Raw genomic sequence first — 22,810 nt, 5'->3', positions numbered from 1 at the left:
CTTTATTAGCTTATAGGTTTTTCTACTTCCGGTTGGCCCACTATGATTGGATTTTTTTCTGAGATGTCTTTTACCCTAGAAACTTGTATCTTTCCCCTTCAATTATTACTAATTTAATTCTTATGCCTTTCCATTTTCTCATGTGGAACTTCGGTTTTACTTCTCAGAAGAATGAGTCCATTTGAATAACATACTAATCCCAAGTTAAACACTATCTCTCTACATAAGTTAAATAAAAATTAGTCAAAGGTTAAAATGGTATCTTTAAATATATTATGGATGTACTTTCAATGACTACCCATAAAATGTGTCCATAGGTAGTTGATTTATAACCTTGAGTCACAGTCTTTTATTCTGTGGCAGTCAAATGCAAAAATACACATGAATGAAAGCTCATAAAAAAAAAGTTTGCCTCAGAGATAACACCATCTTGGGGAACGTTGGAGGTGGTCATTGAGAGGACATGACTGTAGGCTGACATGTGAGCTGGACCCAGACATTTGGAGCATCCTAACGTTCTCCCCTGTCCTTGGAATGTACATTTTCTCCATTATCCCCACACTAGGAACCATATCAAGGATGCAGCCTTGAGAGAGTAATGTGTTGCCTCAACCCTACTTGCCTTACAATCTCTATTATACAAAATCACACAACAGTGATTTTTAGGAAACTGTATAAAAAAGAACAAAATTAGTGCCTTACCAGAAATAATGCAGGCTACTATTTTAATTTGCCTTTCAATTCATGTGAAAGAATATCATTGAGATACCTAAAAACATATGATTAATTTATTATGCTTTAATTCTACAGATGCAGATAAATGTGAATGTGTATAGAGGAAGTGATGAGGTATTAGTTATCTCAATAACATACTTTAATTAGAGTGCACTAGTGTGTACAATTCACCTTAAACTCAATTTTGATAGGTATTAAAATTGAATTGAATAGCTATTGTAAATAATTTGAATGCAACCAGCTGAATCTCTACTAATAGTGCATAGGTAAGAGATGTGAAAAACTGATTATCTATTTAAAAATACAAATTAGGACTTTTACTGTTGGAAATTATGTTTCTAAACCCTTACAGACTTAAAAAAAAAAAAAAAAAGCTTTTTGTGGTAGTAATTCCTAAGATGGCAACGTAGGAGGCTCTTGAATTTCCCTTCTCCCGCAGATGCACCAAATGTACAGCTACCCATAGAGAAATTTCCTCTGAAAGAAATCCAGAAACTAGCTGAGCACATTGGGTGAATGAGAAAATACCTACACTGAAACAGGAAAGGCTGAGACACACACTTATCATAAATCCCACCTTCAGCAAAGCACCATACAATCCAGAGAGAAACCCCAACTCCCAGCTGTGAAAACAAAGCATACCAAAATTTATGAGATCCAGCAAAAGCAGTGCTAGCTAGTAAGTTTATAGTGATAAGTACCTATATTAAGGGCAGTGGGGTGGGAGGGGGAGTCATAAATAAACAACCTCATTTTACACCTCAAGAAACTAGAGGGAAAAGAGAATAAACTAAGCCCAAAGTTACCAGAAGAAATAACAAAGATCAAAGCAGAAATAAATGAAATGGAAACCAAACAAACAATAGAAAATATCAATGATGTTAAGAGCTGACTTTTGAAAAGATAAAAAAAAATGTACAAATCTTTAGCTAGACTAAGAAAAAAATATAGACTCAAATAAATAAAATTATAAGTCAAAGAGGAGACATTACAACTGACACCATAGAAATACTAAGGGTCATAGAGACGGCTATGAACAATTATATGCAAACAAACAGGATAACCTAAAATAAACAGGTAAATTCCTAGAAACATAGAACCTATCAAAACTAAATTATGAGAAAAATAGAAAATCTGAACAGACCAGTATTAAGTAAGGAGACTGAATCGGTAATTTAAAAATTAAGAAAGAAAAACAAAAAGCCCAGGACTAAATGTTTTCACTGATGAATTCTATCAAATATTTAAATAAAAATGAGATTTTGTCATTTATATGTCAATAAAGTTAAAAAAAAAACATTTCGTTTCTAAAATTGTATAGAATCAATGTGCAGTTGAGTTTCTTAGTAATATTTGCTCCATTTAGAAGATGTGGAACCACTGAAATTAACACAGGTTCTGGGTTCTTTTAATAAGTTAAAATATTAAGTTATATTAATAAATAATATGCTATGTGTAATTAATAGCAAAAAATAAAGTGTTATTTTATAAAATAAACAAATGATTTCCCCACAAGAAATCATTTGATCATTAAATGATTTCTGAACATTAGGAATGATTATGAAATGATTTTTATATATTATTAATTAATATCAATTAACTAATATTAAAAGCACATTATAGTGTTGTATAAAGTTTTATGAAAATTCCAGGTTTTTTCCTCATTCAAGGAAAATCTTTACAATTATTTGCTTACATTAAATGACAATTTATAATATTTTTTTCAACTCTATTCCCCATTAGGAAAGGTATGTTTGCTTTAGGAGCATTTAAAACACCACAGAAATCAACAAAGCATTCATAAATAATAATTATTTATTGTGATAAATAATTAGTAGTGATTATAGTAGTGGTAATAATTAGTAGGATTTAAACATTTAACATGTATAAGACACTAATCGAAGTGTGAAAGCTCATTTTATGGTGAGAACTCTACGATGTAGGTATTATTGCCCCATTTCACCACAGAGGAGACTAAGGAAAGGAGAGATTAAATAATCAAATGCCCAAACTCATAGCCAGTAAGTGGCAGAGCACCTGTGAAATCCAGTCTGACAGTAGAGCCAGCGCTTTTAATATCTACACTTTGCTGGCTCTCTGTTAATGCTTTATTAAATTAAGTATTGTCTTAATCCCCAGAATAATTATAAAATGAAAATATCCTATTGTAAATTAAATTTTGTTTCCCTAACGGCTTATTAAACAGGAGAGACTCATGATTTTCCTCAGGAAACTGGTAACATTTTTTTTTCCAGTTGAAATTCATCCAACAGAAATATGATACAGCTGATACCTCTATGGATTTCTTAAAGTGAAAATATGTATTTATTGAGGACTAGACTTGGAAGTCCTAGATCTCAGAGATTGCTTTGGGAATGTGAGAAAGTCATTATTTGCTGGCTCTCCAGTAATTTATTTTGAATTTGTTAAATTCATTGATGTGTGAACTGGTTATCAAAGCTTGATAAACAGCTTATAAATCACTTTGAAGTTGGCAGAAATAAATATTAATGAGTCAATTTTCAAGGAATTTAAAGTCAGTAGTATCTCCTTTTTCTGTTGCCATAAGTTAAAAAGAGAATCTCAGTTGTTTTATTTAGAAAAGGATCTAACAACTTATTAGTAATGATTGATGTTTCTCAAGATAGTCCTAGGACTACTGATTATATCAAATCAAACGATTTGCCTAAAAGAAAAGAATGTTCTTTATAAATTCACCACAGAGTTTCATATGACAAAAGTTTTGTTTAAAACTTCTTTATAAAACACAAGTACAGTGATGATTCTCACTCTTTGAGATTCTAAAGTAACCTGCTTCCCCGAGATTGGCTCAAGGCTGGACTTAGAATAAGCAAAGAAGAAAAGCAAGCATTTCGGGTACTGGTGTCTACCAATGTCAGAGCCTTACCGACATTTTCCCACTTGAACCATTTCTACCTTCTCCACACAGGACAAAACAGAATCAAAGGGTTTTAGTAGCTGTCCCAGGCCACATGACCAGTGAATAGCAAAGTCAGGACTTAAAAACAGGTTTATCGAAGTATGAGCCTGTGTTAGTTTAGTGTCTGAAATAGGAAAAATAGATAATTTTCTATGTGATAGATTTTAAGGATACAGAAAGGCCCTCCAGTTTTCAAAACAGATAGTAAAAGAAATCTTAGAAACCTAATTACTTATGTATATTAGAAAACTCTGGCCCTTTGAGATTACATGGCATGCCCTCAAATTAATATCAAATCTGGACTTGATTTCAGAGCTCTTGTGCCTGTTTTCCCTTCTGGAGATACTCAATATCATAATACTAATATTTGTTTCCTGGATCTGAAGGTTTATTTCCCATAATTATGAAATACCTGAAACCTTAGAAGTCTCACTTTGAGTTGGTTTATTATATCCCTTCCAAAAGTTCTAGTACTTATCTGATCTCCAGAAGGGGACAGATTGAAGAAAGATCTGGACCAGTGCATATGGTTGGGAACCTTGTTCACTATATAAAAACATCCAGCTGAATAAATCAGGAAGCAGGAGTTGAAGTCCAGCTCACTTTCTACCCGCCAAGCCATACAATGGTGTGGCATCCACCTAAAGAGGGCACCATGTCTAATCTGCAAAAGGGGACCTTACAGGCTCACACAGGCCCTGCAAAGAAACGGGGAGTCACGTGATTGGGCACAAAGTTAAGAAGAAAGGGGGAGGAGGTGATTGGGCACAAAGATTTTCAGATCCAATGTCTATCAGAAATTAAGAAAACCAACTTCCAAGGCTAATGATTAGGATGTTTATTAACTTGATAAATTAGTGCCACAATGGGGAGAGGTCTTCTTTCAGCACCGAGGAGTATAATTTTGTTTCAGGAGAAATGATTTAGGATAAACATCAGCAACATGTCCTACTTCACTGTATGGGATATGAGAATGTTACTAAGGAGCCTGTGAATATGTAAGAAAATGGCTCTACAGAAGGTGGGAAAAATAGAAAACTCTTGTGTCCTTTTTACTTGATGATTTTATTTCAAAAACTTCCTAAAATCTTCTTGGAATAAAACACCATGATGTTGCATATACCACATTTTCAAAAATCATTATACCATCACTGTGACAGATTCTGAAGAGTCTATGAAGAAACACTTCTGAACGTTAAGCTGTCAAGTTTTCATTTAACGAAAATATAATTGGCATGTCTATTTTAGTGTTGAAAACCTTTGAAATGCTAACAATAACTACCCATTTTTTTTTAGTAAAAGGCACCATTCTAGGTAGTTTGCATACATATTGCCTATCTTCCCAAAAAAGAATGCTCTAAAAGTTATGTGTTACTATTCTCTTTTTATCAATGAGGAAACGGGCTCAAAGAGTCTAAGCCATCTGAGAATTACTGGCAGAATGCAGATTCAAATCCATGTGGGTCCCCATTTTAAACCTGAGTCCTCTCTACCTCACTGAACTAATCCTATGAGAAGGCTTCTACTTAGAGAGAAAGGGGAAAGTAGCTAACCAATATTTTACTGTAAGATATAAAAAATATATATTTTTTGAGAGAGAGAGAGAGAGAGAGAGAGAGAAAGAACAAAAGAGGAGGGGCAGAGAGAGAGAGGGAGAGAGAGAATCCCAAGCAGGCTCTGTACTGTCAGCACAGAGCCCAGTGCAAGGCTTGATACCATGAACTGGAGATCATGACCTGAGCTGAAATGAAGAGTTTAACAATCAACTGAGCCACCCAGGTGCCCCAATACAAAATAACTCTTGAATCAAATATGGAAACCCACACAATTTCCTACTATTTCCTAATGTATTAACTCATTAAGTTGCCATAATTAAAAAAAAATTAATGTTTATTTTTGAGAGAGACAGAGACAGAATGTGAATGGGTTGGGGCAGAGAGAGAGGGAGGCACAGAATCCAAAGCAGGCTCCAGGCTCCGAGCTGTCAGCACAGAGCCTGACATGGGGCTCGAACTCACAAGCGTGAGATCATGACCTGAGCCAAAGTCAGACGCTCACTGACTGAGCCACCCAGGCGCCCCAAGTTGCCATAATTTTAAAGTACATAATAATGTGCTTATAGTCACTTAATTTTATGTATATGGTCAACCCTCGAGTTCTAAGAAATCAGTCAGGGAGTGTGGAGGGGTTGCTTACCTGCTCCGATAACTTTTGTGCATCGAGGTGAGCCTGCATCACGGCATCATTAACAAGCAAGTGGAAGTTCAGGAGCACATGTTCAATGTCGTATGTTCCATGCATGGCATCCGACAGCTCTCCCAATGACCGGATATAGGCATGCCAGTGTGGATTCAGCTCTGCCATGTGTGCCAAGCAGCCTCTCATGACGTTGAGGCAGTACCCCATGCAAGGCTTGCTGAGAGTCAGGCCCTGGCAGTGAGGGCAGTACTGCATCCTCAGGACGGCTCTGCTGCACTCTCTGGAGAAGCGTAAATGGTCTGTGGTATTGATGACTTCAATGCCCAGATTCAGTGCCTGCAGAAATGTGCGGCTAGGCAGCAGCGATCTCCCCATCTGCCCCATCACTCTTTGGGGAATATTACCAAAGGGACTAACATCCCGGCGAGCCATCCGGATGCATTCTGAGTATTCCAGGGAACTGTCCGTCACACCAGGGCTAATGAGGTGATTGTAGACCAGAGGGAAAAGACCGTCAAAGAATCTGTTTACAAATTCTTCAGGATGAACATCTGCGCCAAACAAATAGAGCCCCACATCAGTGAAGAACTCCTGAACTGAAGCTGTAGCCTCTAAGGCCATATTTCTGTAGCTGTTGCAGAAGAAGATACTGGTGTAATTCTCTGCTTGTCTGATGAGATTTTCGAGGGTTTCTGTAACAAGAGCAGAGGTAAAACATGGAAAGGCTTAGTATCCACGCTGAAACTGTCCATCCGTCTGCTCCAGACAGTAGCATCCTAACCAACTTAAGGACCCAAATGGGAAAATGCTCAGCCTACTGAACCCAATTTAGTGCTCCAAGGATAAAGGTTGGTCAGCAGTGGGCATCACACACACCATGCAAGTTTTATGAGATGTATTTCCTAAAGTCAAATGTATAGAAATCAAAAAGTGTTGAAATGAAAAAGAAGTTACGATATGGTGGTTTCCCACTTACTTTATTTCATGGTCATCCACCACCCACCAATGGCAGAAGAAAAGTGTCGATGAGAGATTATTTCCAACCATGGGTTCATTGTTTATAAAAGACTGATGGTAGATGCTTGATTCACCACCTACTGTACTTCTACGCTTTTTCAATTTTTTTTTTCCAGAATGAAAGCTAGTAGATTATACACTAGTTACTGCATTAGAATTCCTACCAGGTTCAAATGAAAAAGAAAGCAAAATATTTCATGATTAAACAATGCCCTAACTGGCAAACCTTGTTAAGTAGTAGGCGAGTCATGAGTTCTATTAGTTGATGAAAATAATCGTGTGACCATCTTCTGAACACTGTTTTGTTGTTCTCATCATCTGATCTCCAAAGACTTAACTGTGGGACATTTTATTTTCTCACTTAAGTAACTGATGCTCCCAAATCAATTTCTCCACAGAAATAGAGAATAATTTATCTACAAATTAAGGAAGGTTGTAGTAATCGGTAAGCAAGAGTTATATTTCAAAATGATAGCTTTAGGCAGCAGTTGAACACCTTGGCTATTCTAGTAATTACATTTTATAATTAGCCTAATTATAATAAATAATGATGCTGGACTGTTATCAATACATAATTAATTGTAAAATACATCAATAAAATTATCTCCCATAACCCCAATCTCATCGTTATTTTTAATTAGGTTGTAAAAGACCACACAATGATTCAGTAATCAGACCATTGAATATATTATAAAAGGAGATGGAACGACAGTAGAATGAAAATGAAATAATAAAAAGCAGAAGTGCAGTGAGAGCCACTAATGAAGTGGAACTGTGTCATGAATATGCCATCATTTCCTAAAAACAAATAAACAACAACAAACCAAACCAAACACCTTTACGAAAAGCACCGAGAGGTAAAATACAGGCCCATGTTTTCTGATTCTGTTCTGAGACCAATTAATGTTGGGTCTCAAACTTTAGTGGGATATATCAAGATGCCTGCTACGGACTGAATGTTTGTTCACCCCTCCCCCAAATTAATATGTTGAAATCTAATCTCCAACGTGGATGACATTTGGAAGTGAGGCTTTCAGGAGGTGATTAGGTTCATGAATCGTGAAACCCTCATGAATGGGATTGGTGCCTCTATAAAAGAGACTCCAGAGAGCTCCTTTGCTCCTTCTGCTATGTGAGGACACAGAAGATGACCATCCATGAACCAGGAAGTAGGTTCTCACCAGACAATGAATCTGCCAGCACTATGATCTGGGACTTCCTAGTCTCCAAAACTACGAGAAATAAATGTTTGTGGCTTATAAGGCACCCAGTCTATGGTATTCTGTGACAGCAGCCTGAACTAAAATAAAACAGCATGTGCCCTACCATGAAAGGCAGCAGTTTTTAAAGGTGGCTGTCACTCTGTTGCAACATAGAGGATTACAGACTTTAGTCTGTAAAGGAGAAGGTCTCCTGTGTTACCATGGCATCCCCGGTGCTCTCTAGAATGTAGGCTGCCTACTATGTATTCAACAAAAATGTGAGCAACTGAAGGCTTCAAGTGAGATTAGCTGCTTTACCAAGTGAGATCGCCTGATCACCTAGGCTGGGTGAGGAAAATACAGATTGCCAGGTCTCTGCACTAGGGTTTACAACCCAGTAGGTCCGTTTGGGTTTGGGAATCTCCCTTTAACAAGCAGCCCCCATGATTCTGTCAACCTAACCAGTTTTGGAAAAACTGCCCTCACAGATAATCTATAAAATGTTTGCTCTGCTTTGATAGAGTGGTTCAGCAAGCATTCCATCGAAACAGTCTCACCCCACAGCTGCGATGTCAGCCACTGCACTCTGCTTTCACAGACCCTCAAGAGTGCGTGTGGAAAGTGAGTTAAACCTGTGGCTGAAATAAAATAAAACTGCTAAGCTTATATTTTTCTCAATAATATAGGCTCACATCTCTCAGCAAATTATGTGTGGCCAAAAATTATGAGGTAGATTGAAAATGAATTTATTTGCCAATAATGGTTAAATAGCAATGTTTGCCATTTTTTAAAGGTAAGTGTAAATTTAAAGAGACCAAAACCACAGGCACGATTACATACTTTCCACCAGTTTTTCTCAGGTGCATGCTATAGACCTGTTTGTGCAGCTGATACTTGCCACACAATTCTCAGTGCAATAAAGGTTGAAAGCTACCCCAGGAAATACAAATGTTCCATCTGATTTCTGCCAACTCTAAGTGGTGTACAAACACACAATTTTTTAAAGTAAAAAATAAAAGATTTCTTTAAAAATTTGAGCCCCAGTAATCTATAACTTACTACGATTCAGGGGTATATGAAATTTGTCTTTTCAGCTGCTATAACAAATAGGCTTTGCAAATTAATTTATTCTGTGAAAACAATATTAAAAATAATATATTTAATATTTACAGTTTCTTTTTTAATTTTATTTCAGAATAGTTTTTCTCTGATCTAGATTTTTATTTTTTTTATTTTTTGTAATTTTTTTAATGTTTATTTATTCTTGAGAGAGAGACAGACAGACTGCGAGTGGGGGACAGGTAGAGAGAGAGGGAGACACAAAATCCAAAGCAGGCTCCAGACTCTGACCTGACAGCACAGAGCCCAATGTGGGGCTCGAGCTCATGAATCATGAGATCATGACCTGAGCCAAAGTCAGAGGTTTAATTGAGCCAACCAGGCACCCCTGATCTAGATTTTTAAAACAAAATATAATGGAATGTATTAAAATGTTAGGAATCCTATCATGGAAACATTTTAAAACTTTATGTTGTAAAAATTAAAATTTTAGTTTTCATAACTACGTATTGTTTTTGCTGATCTTTGAATAAGAGAAGACATGTGCTCAAATATCAACATTCTGATTATTTCTGAATATCTAAACACAAAATAGCTTTTTTAAATGAACTTATTCTGTAATATTTTTTAAATGTTTTATTTATTTTTGAGACAGAGAGAGAGCATGAGCAGGGAAGGGGCAGAGAGAGAGGGAGACACAGAATCCGAGGCAGGCTCCAGGTTCTGAGCTGTCAGCACAGAGCCCGATGCGGGGCTCAAACTCACGGACTGTGAGATCATGACCTGAGCCAAAGTCGGACGCTCAACCAACTGAGCCACCCAGGCGCCCCTGTAATATTTTTTTGGTATGCTACTAACTCATCACGATTAAAGATTTTACTTTCAATCTGTGTTAAATCTCATATTGACACATTCCAGTTAGCTGAACCCTAAACATGTGTTAGTATTTTTTTTAAGTTTATTTATTTATTTTGAGAAAGAGCCAGCGGGGGGTGGGGGGGGTGGGTGGGCAGAGAGACCGAGAAAGAGAAAACCCCAAAGAGACCCTGCACTGGCAGTGCAGAGCCCAAAGCACGGCTCTATCCGAAGAACCATGAGACCGTGATCCGAGGCAAGATCAAGAGTTTGATGCTTAACTGACTGAGCCACCCAGGTGTCCCCATATGTTAGTATTTTTCAATGTATACATTTGTGATCCTAAATATTTTTTAAATCCAATCAATGATGAAAATGTAAACAATTGTTCTGTATACATTTGAATTAGGGATAAACATACTTTTGTGAGTTTTTTATCCTAATATAAAATGTTAATATATAAACAATTATATCAGAAACTGAATAATCTAGAAGCCAATCCACTGGATGACTGTGTTAATCTTTTTTTTTTTTAAAGTTGGTAAAATCAGAAGTTGAATTTATGAAAATTAGTTGTTTGTATTAACTCTGAATTTACAAACCCATCACTTTGTTGTCTTACTGTGTTTATCATAGAGTTGAGTGTTTCCATTTTATGGAATCGGTATTATGATTTTAACAAGAATTTAAACTTGTCAAAAGAATTGTCAAATAACCCAAATATTTTGTGGTTCTGCAAAATAGTAATCCACATATAAAATCGGTGTTTACAAATCCAAGGGAGGTTAGGTGCTAAATAATTCATCATCTCTACTTCATTATTAAAGGGAAACTATACAGTTCCTTTCATTACAAAGTTTTAATAAGTAAAACATAGCCCTCACCTAAGCTATACAAATAACAGTTTTCTTTTGATATGCCAAAAATTATAACACATGTTGAAAATAATTAAACATTTGCTAGGCCTTCCTTAAGGAATTTAGCAAACAGACTAGAAAAAAAAATTTTTTTGTTGTTTTTCATTGAGAATTTCAATAAGCTCTTCCTCTCAGTGGTATCACATCAAGTCTACCAAGGCATAAAACTTCCAGATTTCCTTTCCATGCCTAAGTGTGGTAGGTTCAATAAGAAAATGCAATCTAATTAGTGATTGAATAAAAAATGTAATTTCTCCCGGCTTTATGAGAGAATTAATTTATGCATCATCTCATTAAGTAGAAAGCGAAGTTGGAATACATGAAGTTTATGTGAATCCACTTCAATTTTCAACATTAACATTCTGTGAAAATTTAATAACAAAACACCTATGAGAAGAAACTTACATCAACTTTCTTCAGCCCACATACCCTTTAGAGACATTTTATAGTACATACAAATGATTACTGACACTTAAACCAAGGGTTTGAACTTAAATACAACTAGTGGAGATAAAACAAGGTGATATCGATTTAAAATTAAACTTGACAAATTGCAAAATCAGTGAAGACTTATATGCAGGTAGATTTTTACAACGGAAGAAACAATATTTATAGGGCTTTTATTGCTTTAACGATAAAGAGGATTTCAAAATGTAATGATCGCGAAATTACTGTTATACTAACCTCCCCTGCATGACATGAACAGACATTTTATGACCCTTTTCATATTTTTATTATTTTATTTTTGATACATGGACATTTTAAGATACAAAGTCTGAAGTGTCTATTACAATTTAAGACCCCAGATATTCTCAAACATAGCAATGAAATAGATGAAGAAAGATTAAATCATATCAACTGTGGATAATCAGACGATTTTACAATATGTACCTGGGTCAAAGAGAAATTCTCAGAGCAAATTTACATATTTGTGCATTACAGTTCTCAAGTCACAAATTTTGTTACTATCATAGATAATTCCTTACTACCCTGAAACTTCAGAGGTAGTCTGTGCCAAAAACTATCTTTTCCTCTGAAATGAATTGTAGGTATATGAGTAGATAGGTAGTGATCATTTTAAGAGCAATTTCTCAACCAGTTTTTATCACATACACATTACAATGAACTGTAACTCCTTCTGCCTTTTTTTTTAACAAAATGCCTTCCAATAATTTTAATATGGTCTTACCAATTTCTCCAGTCTGGAATTGTTTATACTGAATTCATCCCTTTGATATTTGCATATTTCCTCCACTTTTCCATAAAATAAAATGTGTAATAAAAGCTTTCTACAATATTAATTTAATGACATTTTTAAATGTTATGCGGTATGATTTATAATATCATTCTTCAGAAATTAGTCAGCTATACAAATAAATAGTAAATAGAATATTGATCTGTATCACCAAAAATTAACATATCAGTAATTAATCTGGTTTCCTCAGACAAGCACTGCATGGAAAAATGCTTTCTCAACTTTTCTCCCTCATTTCCCTCCCCACTAATTTGGTTATCATGGTGCTTCACATTTATTACTAGTATCATTTTAAAATCATTTATGTTTGAAAATCAATTTATGATTTTAGCAAGAATTTAAGCTCAATTAAACACTTTACGTAACAGTTAAAATCAATGTCAAACAACTCACTGTAGATTGTTTCATAAGTTGTTATAGGATGAAGACTTTAAGTCAAATCTAATAATCTTTATTTTTTTTTTAAATTTTTTTTTTCAACGTTTTTTATTTATTTTTGAGACAGAGAGAGACAGAGCATGAACGGGGGAGGGGCAGAGAGAGAGGGAGACACAGAATCGGAAACAGGCTCCAGGCTCCGAGCCATCAGCCCAGAGCCTGACGCGGGGCTCGAACTCACGGACCGTGAGATCGTGACCTGGCTGAAGTCGGACGCTTAACCGACTGCGCCACCCAGGCGCCCCTAATAATCTTTAAAACAAACCCAGAAACATAGTCTACAAATACAGGATTGTTGTATAAAACTGTAATACTCGGTTATTTGGCACATTAAAAAAAAAATGTTTTAGTAGATTGGTTTAGGCAAATTCATTTTCTCTGGATTGACCATTTGAGATAAGGTGAGTAGGAAAGCCTCCAATGAGGAACATTTGAGTAGACGCCTCAGTGATGTAAATAAACCAGCCATGAGCAGATGGGGTGTGGTTAGCGGGTTCACAGGAACTAGAATGCAACGACCTGAGGTGTGAAGAAGCTTGTTGACTGGCAAAAAGGAGGAAAGTCAATGTGATTGTAGACCAGTGAGTGAGAGAAGGGATGAAAGGTCAGAGAAATCAGAACAGCCTCACAGACCATGGTCTGGATTTTATTGTGGAATGAGAAACTACTGGGGAATATAAAACATGAAGAGCATGATGTGGTTTGTATATTAAAGGATCACAGTGGCTGCTGTGTGGAGAATGGACTGTTGGGACAAGGACAAGAGAGAAAACAGGGAGTCCAGTTAATAAGCTATGGTAGACATTGGTGGACTGGGCTGTGATGGTAGTGAAATAATTTACAAAAAGTGATCACACTGGCCACATGTATTAAATTATATCCAAAGGGTCTTGCTGTTGTATGGAGGGAGGTGCAGAGAAAATGGGTAAATGTAGGATCACTGATACATACCTCTGATGCCTCAGCCTCAGCTGCTGAATCCACACAGGTGCCATTTACTGAGATAGGCAAGTCTATGGAGGCACCATATTTGTGTGTGGTGGGAGCTGGAGATTAAAAGTTGCATTTTGGACACGTTAAGATTCAAATGCCAATTAGAAGTCCAAATAAACTTTTATCAGTATAGAGTTAGATAAACTAATTTCTGTCTCAGGAGTAAAGTTGAGCTTGGTGATATAGACTGGAGATTGATGGGCATGGGGAATAAAACCATGGTACTGGATGAAATAACCTAAAGCAAAAAGATAGGAAAAGAGTGCAGAGATGCAGGAAAGTAAGAGGAGCCAGCAAGAAGAATGAGAATAAAAAAACCAGTGAAATAAAAGGAAAATCAGAAAAGTGGAGTGTGCCAGAAACCAAGAGAAGAAAATGATTCAAGTAGAAGGAATTAATCTATCATGTCAAATGCTATTAAGAGATCAACAGAGATGATGAATAACAACTGACCATGGGAACTAACAAGAGAGAGGCTCTTACTGACCTTGACAAGAGCTGCCTCAGCAGAAGGAGACCAAAAAGGAGAAAAGGAATTGAGGCAATATATAGATAACTGTCTTGAAAATGCTTGCTATAATGGAAGTAGAGAACCAAGGCAGGCACAGGATGGAAACAAGAGGTCAAAGCTATTTGTTTTATGAGGAGGGAGAATTTACTGGATGTTCATATGCTGACAGGAGCCATTTGATCAACAAATAAATATTTCAATGACTGAGCAGGGGGATAGGAATTGTTGGAGGTAATTCTTTGAATAAGCAAAAGAACCTAATGTAGGGCACATGTGGATACAAGAACACTGGCTAGACAGTGGATGTTAAACCTGCCAAGGATGATAACAAGAGAAGTGAAGAGAAAGTGAGTGTGCCAGGCAATAAAATCTTGAGATGATAAGGGAAGATAACCAAAAGTTTGATGAATGACAGTCTGGAATACTAGTGTGTAGTGAGTCTTCTGGCAGGCATGTCCAAGGGGCTTTTCTTGAGGAGAAGGGAGCAACAATGTGGATCAAGGAGCACACTTCCCCCAACCACAGAAGATGCTTTTAGTAGTTTCCTATTACTGTTGAAGCAAATCACCACAAAGTTAGTGGCTTCAAACAGTTGAAATCTATTCTCTCACTGTGACAGATGCCAAAATCAGAACCATCAGGCTGAAACGATGACAGGCCAGGCTGAGTTCCCTCCAAAAGCTCTAGGAGAGAATCTATTCCTTCCCTCTTCCAGCTTCTTATGGCTCCTATAATTTTTTGGCTTGTGGGTGTGTAAATCCAATCAATCTCTGCCTCGTAGTCACACTGTCTTTTGTATGTGTGTGGCAAATCTCTCTCTGTCTCCCTCTTTTAAGGATACATATGGGAGATTGCTTAGAGCAAGATGGCTGTGTAGGAGGACACTGGGCTCACCGCGTCCTGCTGACCACTTAGACTCTCCCCACATCTGCCTAAATAACCCAGAAAACTGCCAGAAGACTAGCAGAACGGACTCTCCGGAGCCAAGCGTAGACGAGAGGCCTACGGAAAAGGGTAGGAAGGGCGGAGAGGCGGTGCGCACTACACGGACTGGCGGGAGGGAGCCGGGCGGTGGAGGGGCAGCCAGCCCACCCGGCAAGGCAGAGCCCCTGAGTCTGGCTTGCAAAGCTGAGGGGCTGGACAGAGTGTGTTCTGACAGCCAGCAGGACTTAACATCTGGAATGCTATAAGTCAACAGCTCTGCTCCGAGAGTGGGAGGGCGAGAGAACAACAAGAGGGAGAGTTGTTGAGTCCCAGAGGACAGAGCTCAGCTTGGCGGGGAACAAAGGTGCTCGCCAGCGCCATCTCCCTCGCCCATCCCCCAGCCAAAGTCCCAAAGGGAACCAGTTCCCCTCACGGAACTTGCTTGCACATCGCAAACACCCAACGCTGTGCTTCTGTGGGTCCATCCCACCAACGGGTCTGCCTCCCTCCCAGTGCCACACCCCCCCCCCAACCAGACCACCGAAGGCAAAGCAAGCTGAGCCTGCCCCTCCCACCCCTGTGCACCTTGTGGATCCACCCCAGCTAATACACCAGATCCCTTCAGAGCAACACCACAAGCCTGGCAGTGTGCAAGTAGCCCAGACAGAGGCCACACCACTCCACAGTGAGTCCTGCCACTGGGAGAGGGGAAGATAAGGTACACACCAGTCTGACTGTGGCCCCAGCGGTGGGCTGGGGCAGACATCAGGTCTGACTGTGGCCCCAGCCACCAATGCAAGTTACTCCAGACAGCACAGAGGAAGAGCCCTGCAGTTCCGCACCACTCCAGGGACTATCCAAAATGACCAAACGGAAGAATTCCCCTCAAAAGAAACTCCAGGAAGTAGCAACAACTAACGAACTGATCAAAAACAATTTAAGCAATGTAACAGAAAATGAATTTAATATAATAGTCATAAAATTAATCGCTGGGCTTGAAAAAAGCATAGAGGATAGCAGAGAATCTATTACTACAGAGATCAAGGGACTAAGAAACAGTCAGGAGGAGCTAAAAAATGCTATATATGAGCTGCAAAATAAAATGGAGGTGACCACAGCTCGGACTGAAGAGGCGGAGGAGAGAATAGGTGAATTAGAAGATAAAATTATGGAAAAAGAGGAAGCTGAGAAAAAGAGAGATAAAAAAATCCAGGAGTATGAGGGGAGAATTAGAGAACTAAGTGACACAATTAAACATAATAACATATGCATAATTGGGATTCCAGAGGAGGAAGAGAGAGGGAAAGGTGCTGAAGGCATACTTGAAGAAATCATAGCTGAGAACTTCCCTGATCTGGGGAAGGGAACAGGCATTGAAATCCAATCCTTTAGACGTAACTTGAATCAATCTTCTGCACATTATCATAGTCAAACTGGCAAAATACAAGGATAAAGAGAAAATTCTGAAAGCAGCTAGGGATAAAGATGCTCTAACATATAAAGGGAGACCAATAAGACTAGTGACAGATTTATAAACTGAAACTTGTCAGGCCAGAAAGGAATGGCAGGAAATCTTCTATGTGATGAACAGAAAAAATATGCAGCCAAGAATCCTTTATCCAGCAAGTCTGTCATTTAGAATAGAAGAAGAGATAAAGGTCTTCCAAAACAAACAAAAACTGAAGGAATTCATCACCACTAAACTAGCCCTACAAGAGATCCTAAGGGGGATCCTGTGAGACATCACTACAAGCATGAAACCTACAGACATCACAATGACTCTAAACCCATATCTTTCTATAATAACACCAAATGTAAATGGACTAAATGGTCCAACCAAAAGACATAGGGTATCAGAATGGATAAAAAAATAAGAACCATCTATTTGCTGTCTACAAGAGACTCATTTTACACCTGAGGACACCTTCAGATTGAAAGTGAGGGGATGGAGAACTATCTATCATGCTACTGGAAGTCAAAAGAAAGCTGGAGTAGCCATACTTACATCAGACAAACTAGACTTTAAATTAAAGGCTGTAACAAGAGATGAAGAAGGGCATTATATAATAATTATAGGGTCTATCCATCAGGAAGAGCTAACAATTATAAATGTCTATGCGCCGAATACGGAAGCCCCCAAATAGATAAAACAATTAATCACAAACATAAGCAACCTTATTGATAAGAATGTGGTAATTGCAGGGGACTTTAATACGCCACTGACAACAATGGATAGATCATCTAGACACAAGACCAATAAAGAAACAAGGGCCCTGAATTATACATTGGATCAGATGGACTTGACAGATATATTTAGAACTCTGCATCCCAAAGCAACAGAATATACTTTCTTCTCGAGTGCACATGGAACATTCTCCAAGATAGATCACATACTGGGTCACAAAACAGCCCTTCATAAGTATACACGAATTGAAATCATACCATGCATACTTTCAGACCACAATACTATGAGGCTTGAAGTCAACCACAGGAAAAAGTCTGGAAAACCTCCAAAAGCATGGAGGTTAAAGAGCATCCTACTAAAGAATGAATGGGTCAACCAGGCAATTAGAGAAGAAATTAAAAAATATATGGAAACAAATGAAAATGAAAATACAACAATCCAAATGCTTTGGGATGCAGCAAAGGCAGTCCTGAGAAGAAAATACATTGCAGTCCAGGCCTATCTCAAGAAACAAGAAAAATCCTAAATACAAAATCTAACAGCACACCTAAAGGAAATAGAAGCAGAACAGCAAAGACACCCCAAACCCAGAAGAAGAAGAGAAATAATATAGATTAGAGCAGAAATAAACAAAATAGAATCTAAAAACACTGTAGAGCAGGTCAATGAAACCAAGAGTTGATTTTTTGAAAAAATAAACAAAATTGATAAACCTCTTGCCAGGCTTCTCAAAAAGAAAAGGGAGAGGACCCAAATAGATAAAATCAGGAATGAAAATGGAATTATTACAACCAATCCCTCAGAAATACAAGCAATTACCAGGGAATACTATGAAAAATTATATGCCAACAAACTGGACAACCTGGAAGCAATGGACAAATTCCAAAACACCCACACGCTCCCAAAACTCAAACAGGAAGAAATAGAAAGCTTGAACAGACCCATAACCAGCGAAGAAATTGAATCGGTTATCAAAAATCTCCCAACAAATAAGAGTCCAGGACCAGATGGCTTCCCAGGGGAATTCTATCAGACATTTAAAGCAGAAATAATACCTATCTTTCTCAAGCTATTCCAAAAAATAGAAAGGGAAGGAAAACTTCCAGACTCATTCTATGAAGCCAGCATTACTTTGATTCCTAAACCAGACAGAGACCCAGTAAAAAAAGAGAACTACAGGCCAATATCCCTGATGAATATGGATGCAAAAATTCTCAACAAGATACTAGCAAATTGAATTCAACAGCATATAAAAAGAATTATTCACCATGATCAAGTGGGATTTATTCCTAGGATGCAGGGCTGGTTCAACATTTGCAAATCAATCAATGTGATACATCACATTAATAAAAGAAAAGATAAGAACCATATGATTCTGTCAATCGATGCAGAAAAAGCATTTGACAAAATTCACCATCCTTTCTTTTTTTTTTTAATTTTTTTTTCAACGTTTTTTATTTATTTTTGGGACAGAGAGAGACAGAGCATGAACGGGGGAGGGGCAGAGAGAGAGGGAGACACAGAATCGGAAACAGGCTCCAGGCTCCGAGCCATCAGCCCAGAGCCTGACGCGGGGCTCGAACTCACAGACCACGAGATCGTGACCTGGCTGAAGTCGGATGCTTAACCGACTGCGCCACCCAGGCGCCCCCACGATCCTTTCTTAATAAAAGCCCTCGAGAAACTCGGGAAAGAAGGAACATACTTAAACATCATAAAAGCCATTTATGAAAAGCCCACAGCTAATATCATCCTCAATGGGGAAAAACTGAGAGCTTTCCCCTGAGATCAGGAACATGACAGGGATGTCCACTCTCATCGTTGTTGTTTAACATAGTGTTGGAAGTTCTAGCATCAGCAATCAGACAACAAAAGGAAATCAAAGGCATCAAAATTGGCAAAGATGAAGTTAAGCTGTCACTTTTTGCAGATGACATGATATTATACATGGAAAATCCAACAGACTCTACCAAAAGTCTGCTAGAACTGATACATGAATTCAGCAAAGTCGCAGGATACAAAATTAATGTACAAAAATCAGTTGCATTCTTATGCACTAATAATGAAGCAACAGAAAGACAAATAAAGAAACTGATCCCATTCACAATTGCACCAAGAGGCATAAAATACCTAGGAATAAACCTAACCAAAGATGTAAAAGATCTGTATACTGAAAACTATAGAAAGCTTATGAAGGAAATTGAAGAAGATATAAAGAAATGGAAAAACATTCCATGCTCATGGGTTGGAAGAATAAGTATTGTCAAAATGTCAATACTACCCAAAGCTATCTACATATTCAATGCAATCCCAATCAAAATTGCACCAGCATTCTTCTCGAAACTAGAACAAGCGATCCTAAAATTCATATGGAACCACAAAAGGCCCCAAATAGCCAAAGTAATTTTGAAGAAGACCAAAGCAGGAGGCATCACAATCTCAGACTTTAGCCTCTACTACAAAGCTGTAATCATCAAGACAGCATGGTATTGGCACAAAAACAGACACATAGACCAATGGAATAGAATAGAAACCCCAGAACTAGACCCACAAACATATGGCCAACTAATCTTTGACAAAGCAGGGAAGAATATCCAATGGAAAAAAGACAGTCTCTTTAACAAATGGTGCTGGGACAACTGGATAGCAACGTGCAGAAGAATGAAACTAGACCACTTTCTTACACTATTCACAAAAACAAACTCAAAATGGATAAAGGACCTGAATGTTAGACATGAAACCATCAAAACACTAGAGGAGAAAGCAGGAAAAGACCTCTTTGACTTCAGTCGCAGCAATTTCTTACTTGACACATCCCCAAGGGCAAGGGAATTAAAAGCAAAAATGAACTACTGGGACCTCATGAATAAAAAAATGCTCTGCACAGCAAAGGAAACAATCAACAAAACTAAAAGGCAACTGAGGGAATGGGAAAAGATATTTGCAAATGACATATCGGACAAAGGGCCAGTATCCAAAATCTATAAAGAGCTCACCAAACTCCACACCCGAAAAACAAATAACCCAGTGAAGAAATGGGCAGAAAACATGAATAGACACTTCTCTAAAGAAGACATCCAGATGGCCAACAGGCACATGAAAAGATGCTCAACGTCGCTCCTCATCAGGGAAATACAAATCAAAACCACACTCAGACATCACCTCACGCCAGTCAGAGTGGCCAAAATGAACAAATCAGGAGACTATAGATGCTGGAGAGGACGTGGAGAAACGGGAACCCTCTTGCACTGTTGGTGGGAATGCAAACTGGTGCAGCTGCTCTGGAAAACAGTGTGGAGGTTCCTCAAAAAATTAAAAATAGACCTACCCTATGACCCAGCAATAGCACTGCTAGGAATTTACCCAAGGGATACAGGAGTGCTGATGCTAGGGGCACTCGCAACCCAATGTTTACAGCAGCACTTTCAACAATAGCCAAATTATGGAAAGAGCCTAAATGTCCATCAACTGATGAATGGATAAAGAAATTGTGGTTTATATACACAATGGAATACTATGTGGCAATGAGAAAGAATGAAATATGGCCCTTTGTAGAAACGTGGATGGAACTGGAAAGTGTTATGTTAAGTGAAATAAGCCATACAGAGAAAGACAGATAATATATGTTTTCACTCTTATGTGGATCCTGAGAAACTTGACAGAAGTCTATGGGGGAGGGGGAGAAAAAAAAACGAGGTTAGAGTGGAAGAGAGCCAAAGCATAAGAGACTCTTAAAAACTGAGAACAAACTGAGGGTTGATGGGGGGTGGGAAGGAGGGGAGGGTGGGTGATGGGTATTGAGGAGGGCATCTTTTGCGATGAGCACTGGGTGTTGTATGGAAACCAATTTGACAATACATTTCATATTAAAAAAAAGGATACATATGGGAGTTTTAAGGTTCAGCCAGATAATCTAGGATAATCTCCCAACCTCAGGATCATTAATTTAATCACATCTGCAAAGACCTCTACTTCCATATAAGTAACATTTACAGATGCAGGGATCAGTCCCTGATACCTCCAGAGGCCAATATTCATCCTACTGCAATACTGATCACAGAACACAAAAAATATCTACTCTTTGACTTGGAAACTCAGGAGACAAAGGTTCTAGTGTAGTCTCTTCCATAAATCATATGAGCCATTTAACTTCCCCAAACATCAATTTTATCTTTAATAAAATAGATATCATAGTGTCTGTTTGGACAGTGGGACAGAATATCTGTGAAATCACATGAAATAAAGTACAGGATGATGCCCAGTGATCTTTCCCCCTACATTTACATCCTGCACTAGAAAGATATTTTAAGAATGCTTGTAACTTACTCCCTTTCCTGAGGAATCAGAGGTCGTCTGAGACACGGATCATGTCCTGTTCATCTTTATATCTCTCAACCCTTGGCTCATTGGAAGCCTCAATATATCCTGATACGATTAGGTTTAAATCCACTCCAGTGAAATGTTATTTATGTGACTATAAATTTTCTAACTTCCCCATACCATGTTTATTCTCATCAGAAAACAGGTAGAATACTTTCTATCTTCTGTAGTGGCTGTGATAATTAAATGAATTTGTACATACACACACTGTCCCTGTACCTGCAGGTGGAAAGTGCTCAAAATACATCAAAGAATACTAATACTAATAATCTCTTACTTCTGCCATGTACTTGCCATAAGCTAGATACTTTATTAAATTCTGCTGGTAAATTAATTCACATTCATGGTGTGGGTAATCTCACTGTAATAACAAATAATGATAAACATCTAAGGTTATAATAAATGTCAGGAGGCTGATAAATGACAGTATGGAATACTAGCAGGTACTGAGTCTGGTACATATTATTATATGCTGAATATAATAATAGTATTATTTAAAATAATTTAAAAATTCTTATTAACATTCCCATCTTAAATGTAATCAAGCTTAAGCACTGAAAATGTAAGTGATTTCCTATAGTTTGCTCAAGTAAGTGATTTTCTGTATTAACATACAAAGTGGAGAAGCCTAAATCTAAATGCAAGTTATCTGGCTCCAGAGTCTAGGTTCTAAACTATTAGAATAGGTGGTCTCTTTAAAAAGGCTGAAAGTCTGTTTAAATAAGTTGAAAAGGGGCCGTTTTGTATATATTTCATCCAAAAATAAAACAAAACTTTACATATCCAATTAAATGCGGACATTTCACTGTTAATTTAGTACACTGGGCCATTACATGTGGTATAATCCAAATTAACCATTATAATTATTCTTTTTTGGGAAATTAATAAATATTATTACCATAGCACAAAAAAAATGAAGAGAAATCTCTACACGTTTTGTTGGAGTCCAAACAGCTGAGGATTTTCCAATATTTATAATTATTAACTGGAAAATTCATCCTAATCTCTGCGGGAAAAAGCGTACCATGTAAGATCTTTATTATCAAGTACACGTGGAGAAGAAAATAAACACTCTTGCCCTTCACCTCCAACTCACCAAAACCACAATCTGTATTTGAAGAGATTGAAGGGAAGATGTACTAAGGTTTAGTTAGAACAAGAATGTCAAGTTCCACTCAGAGATAAAGGGTGAGGATAGA

General features: G+C 37.7%; 1 protein-coding gene across 2 annotated transcripts in view; it reads right to left on the bottom strand.

Moving 5' to 3' along the window:
- The window catches only part of GPC5 (glypican 5), a 682,725-nt gene that overhangs the window by 405,010 nt on the left and 254,905 nt on the right, over positions 1-22,810 (bottom strand). For both annotated transcript variants that reach the window (XM_049647136.1, XM_049647137.1), the window contains exon 3: positions 5,873-6,567. In XM_049647136.1, the coding sequence (XP_049503093.1) occupies positions 5,873-6,567 (695 nt within the window). The remainder of the gene's footprint in view (positions 1-5,872; positions 6,568-22,810) is intronic.

The sequence above is a fragment of the Panthera uncia genome (assembly GCF_023721935.1).
Source record: "Panthera uncia isolate 11264 chromosome A1 unlocalized genomic scaffold, Puncia_PCG_1.0 HiC_scaffold_16, whole genome shotgun sequence".
Lineage (NCBI taxonomy): Eukaryota > Metazoa > Chordata > Mammalia > Carnivora > Felidae > Panthera > Panthera uncia.
Note: the sequence above shows the minus strand (reverse complement) of the source record. Positions and strands in the feature narration are given on the sequence as shown.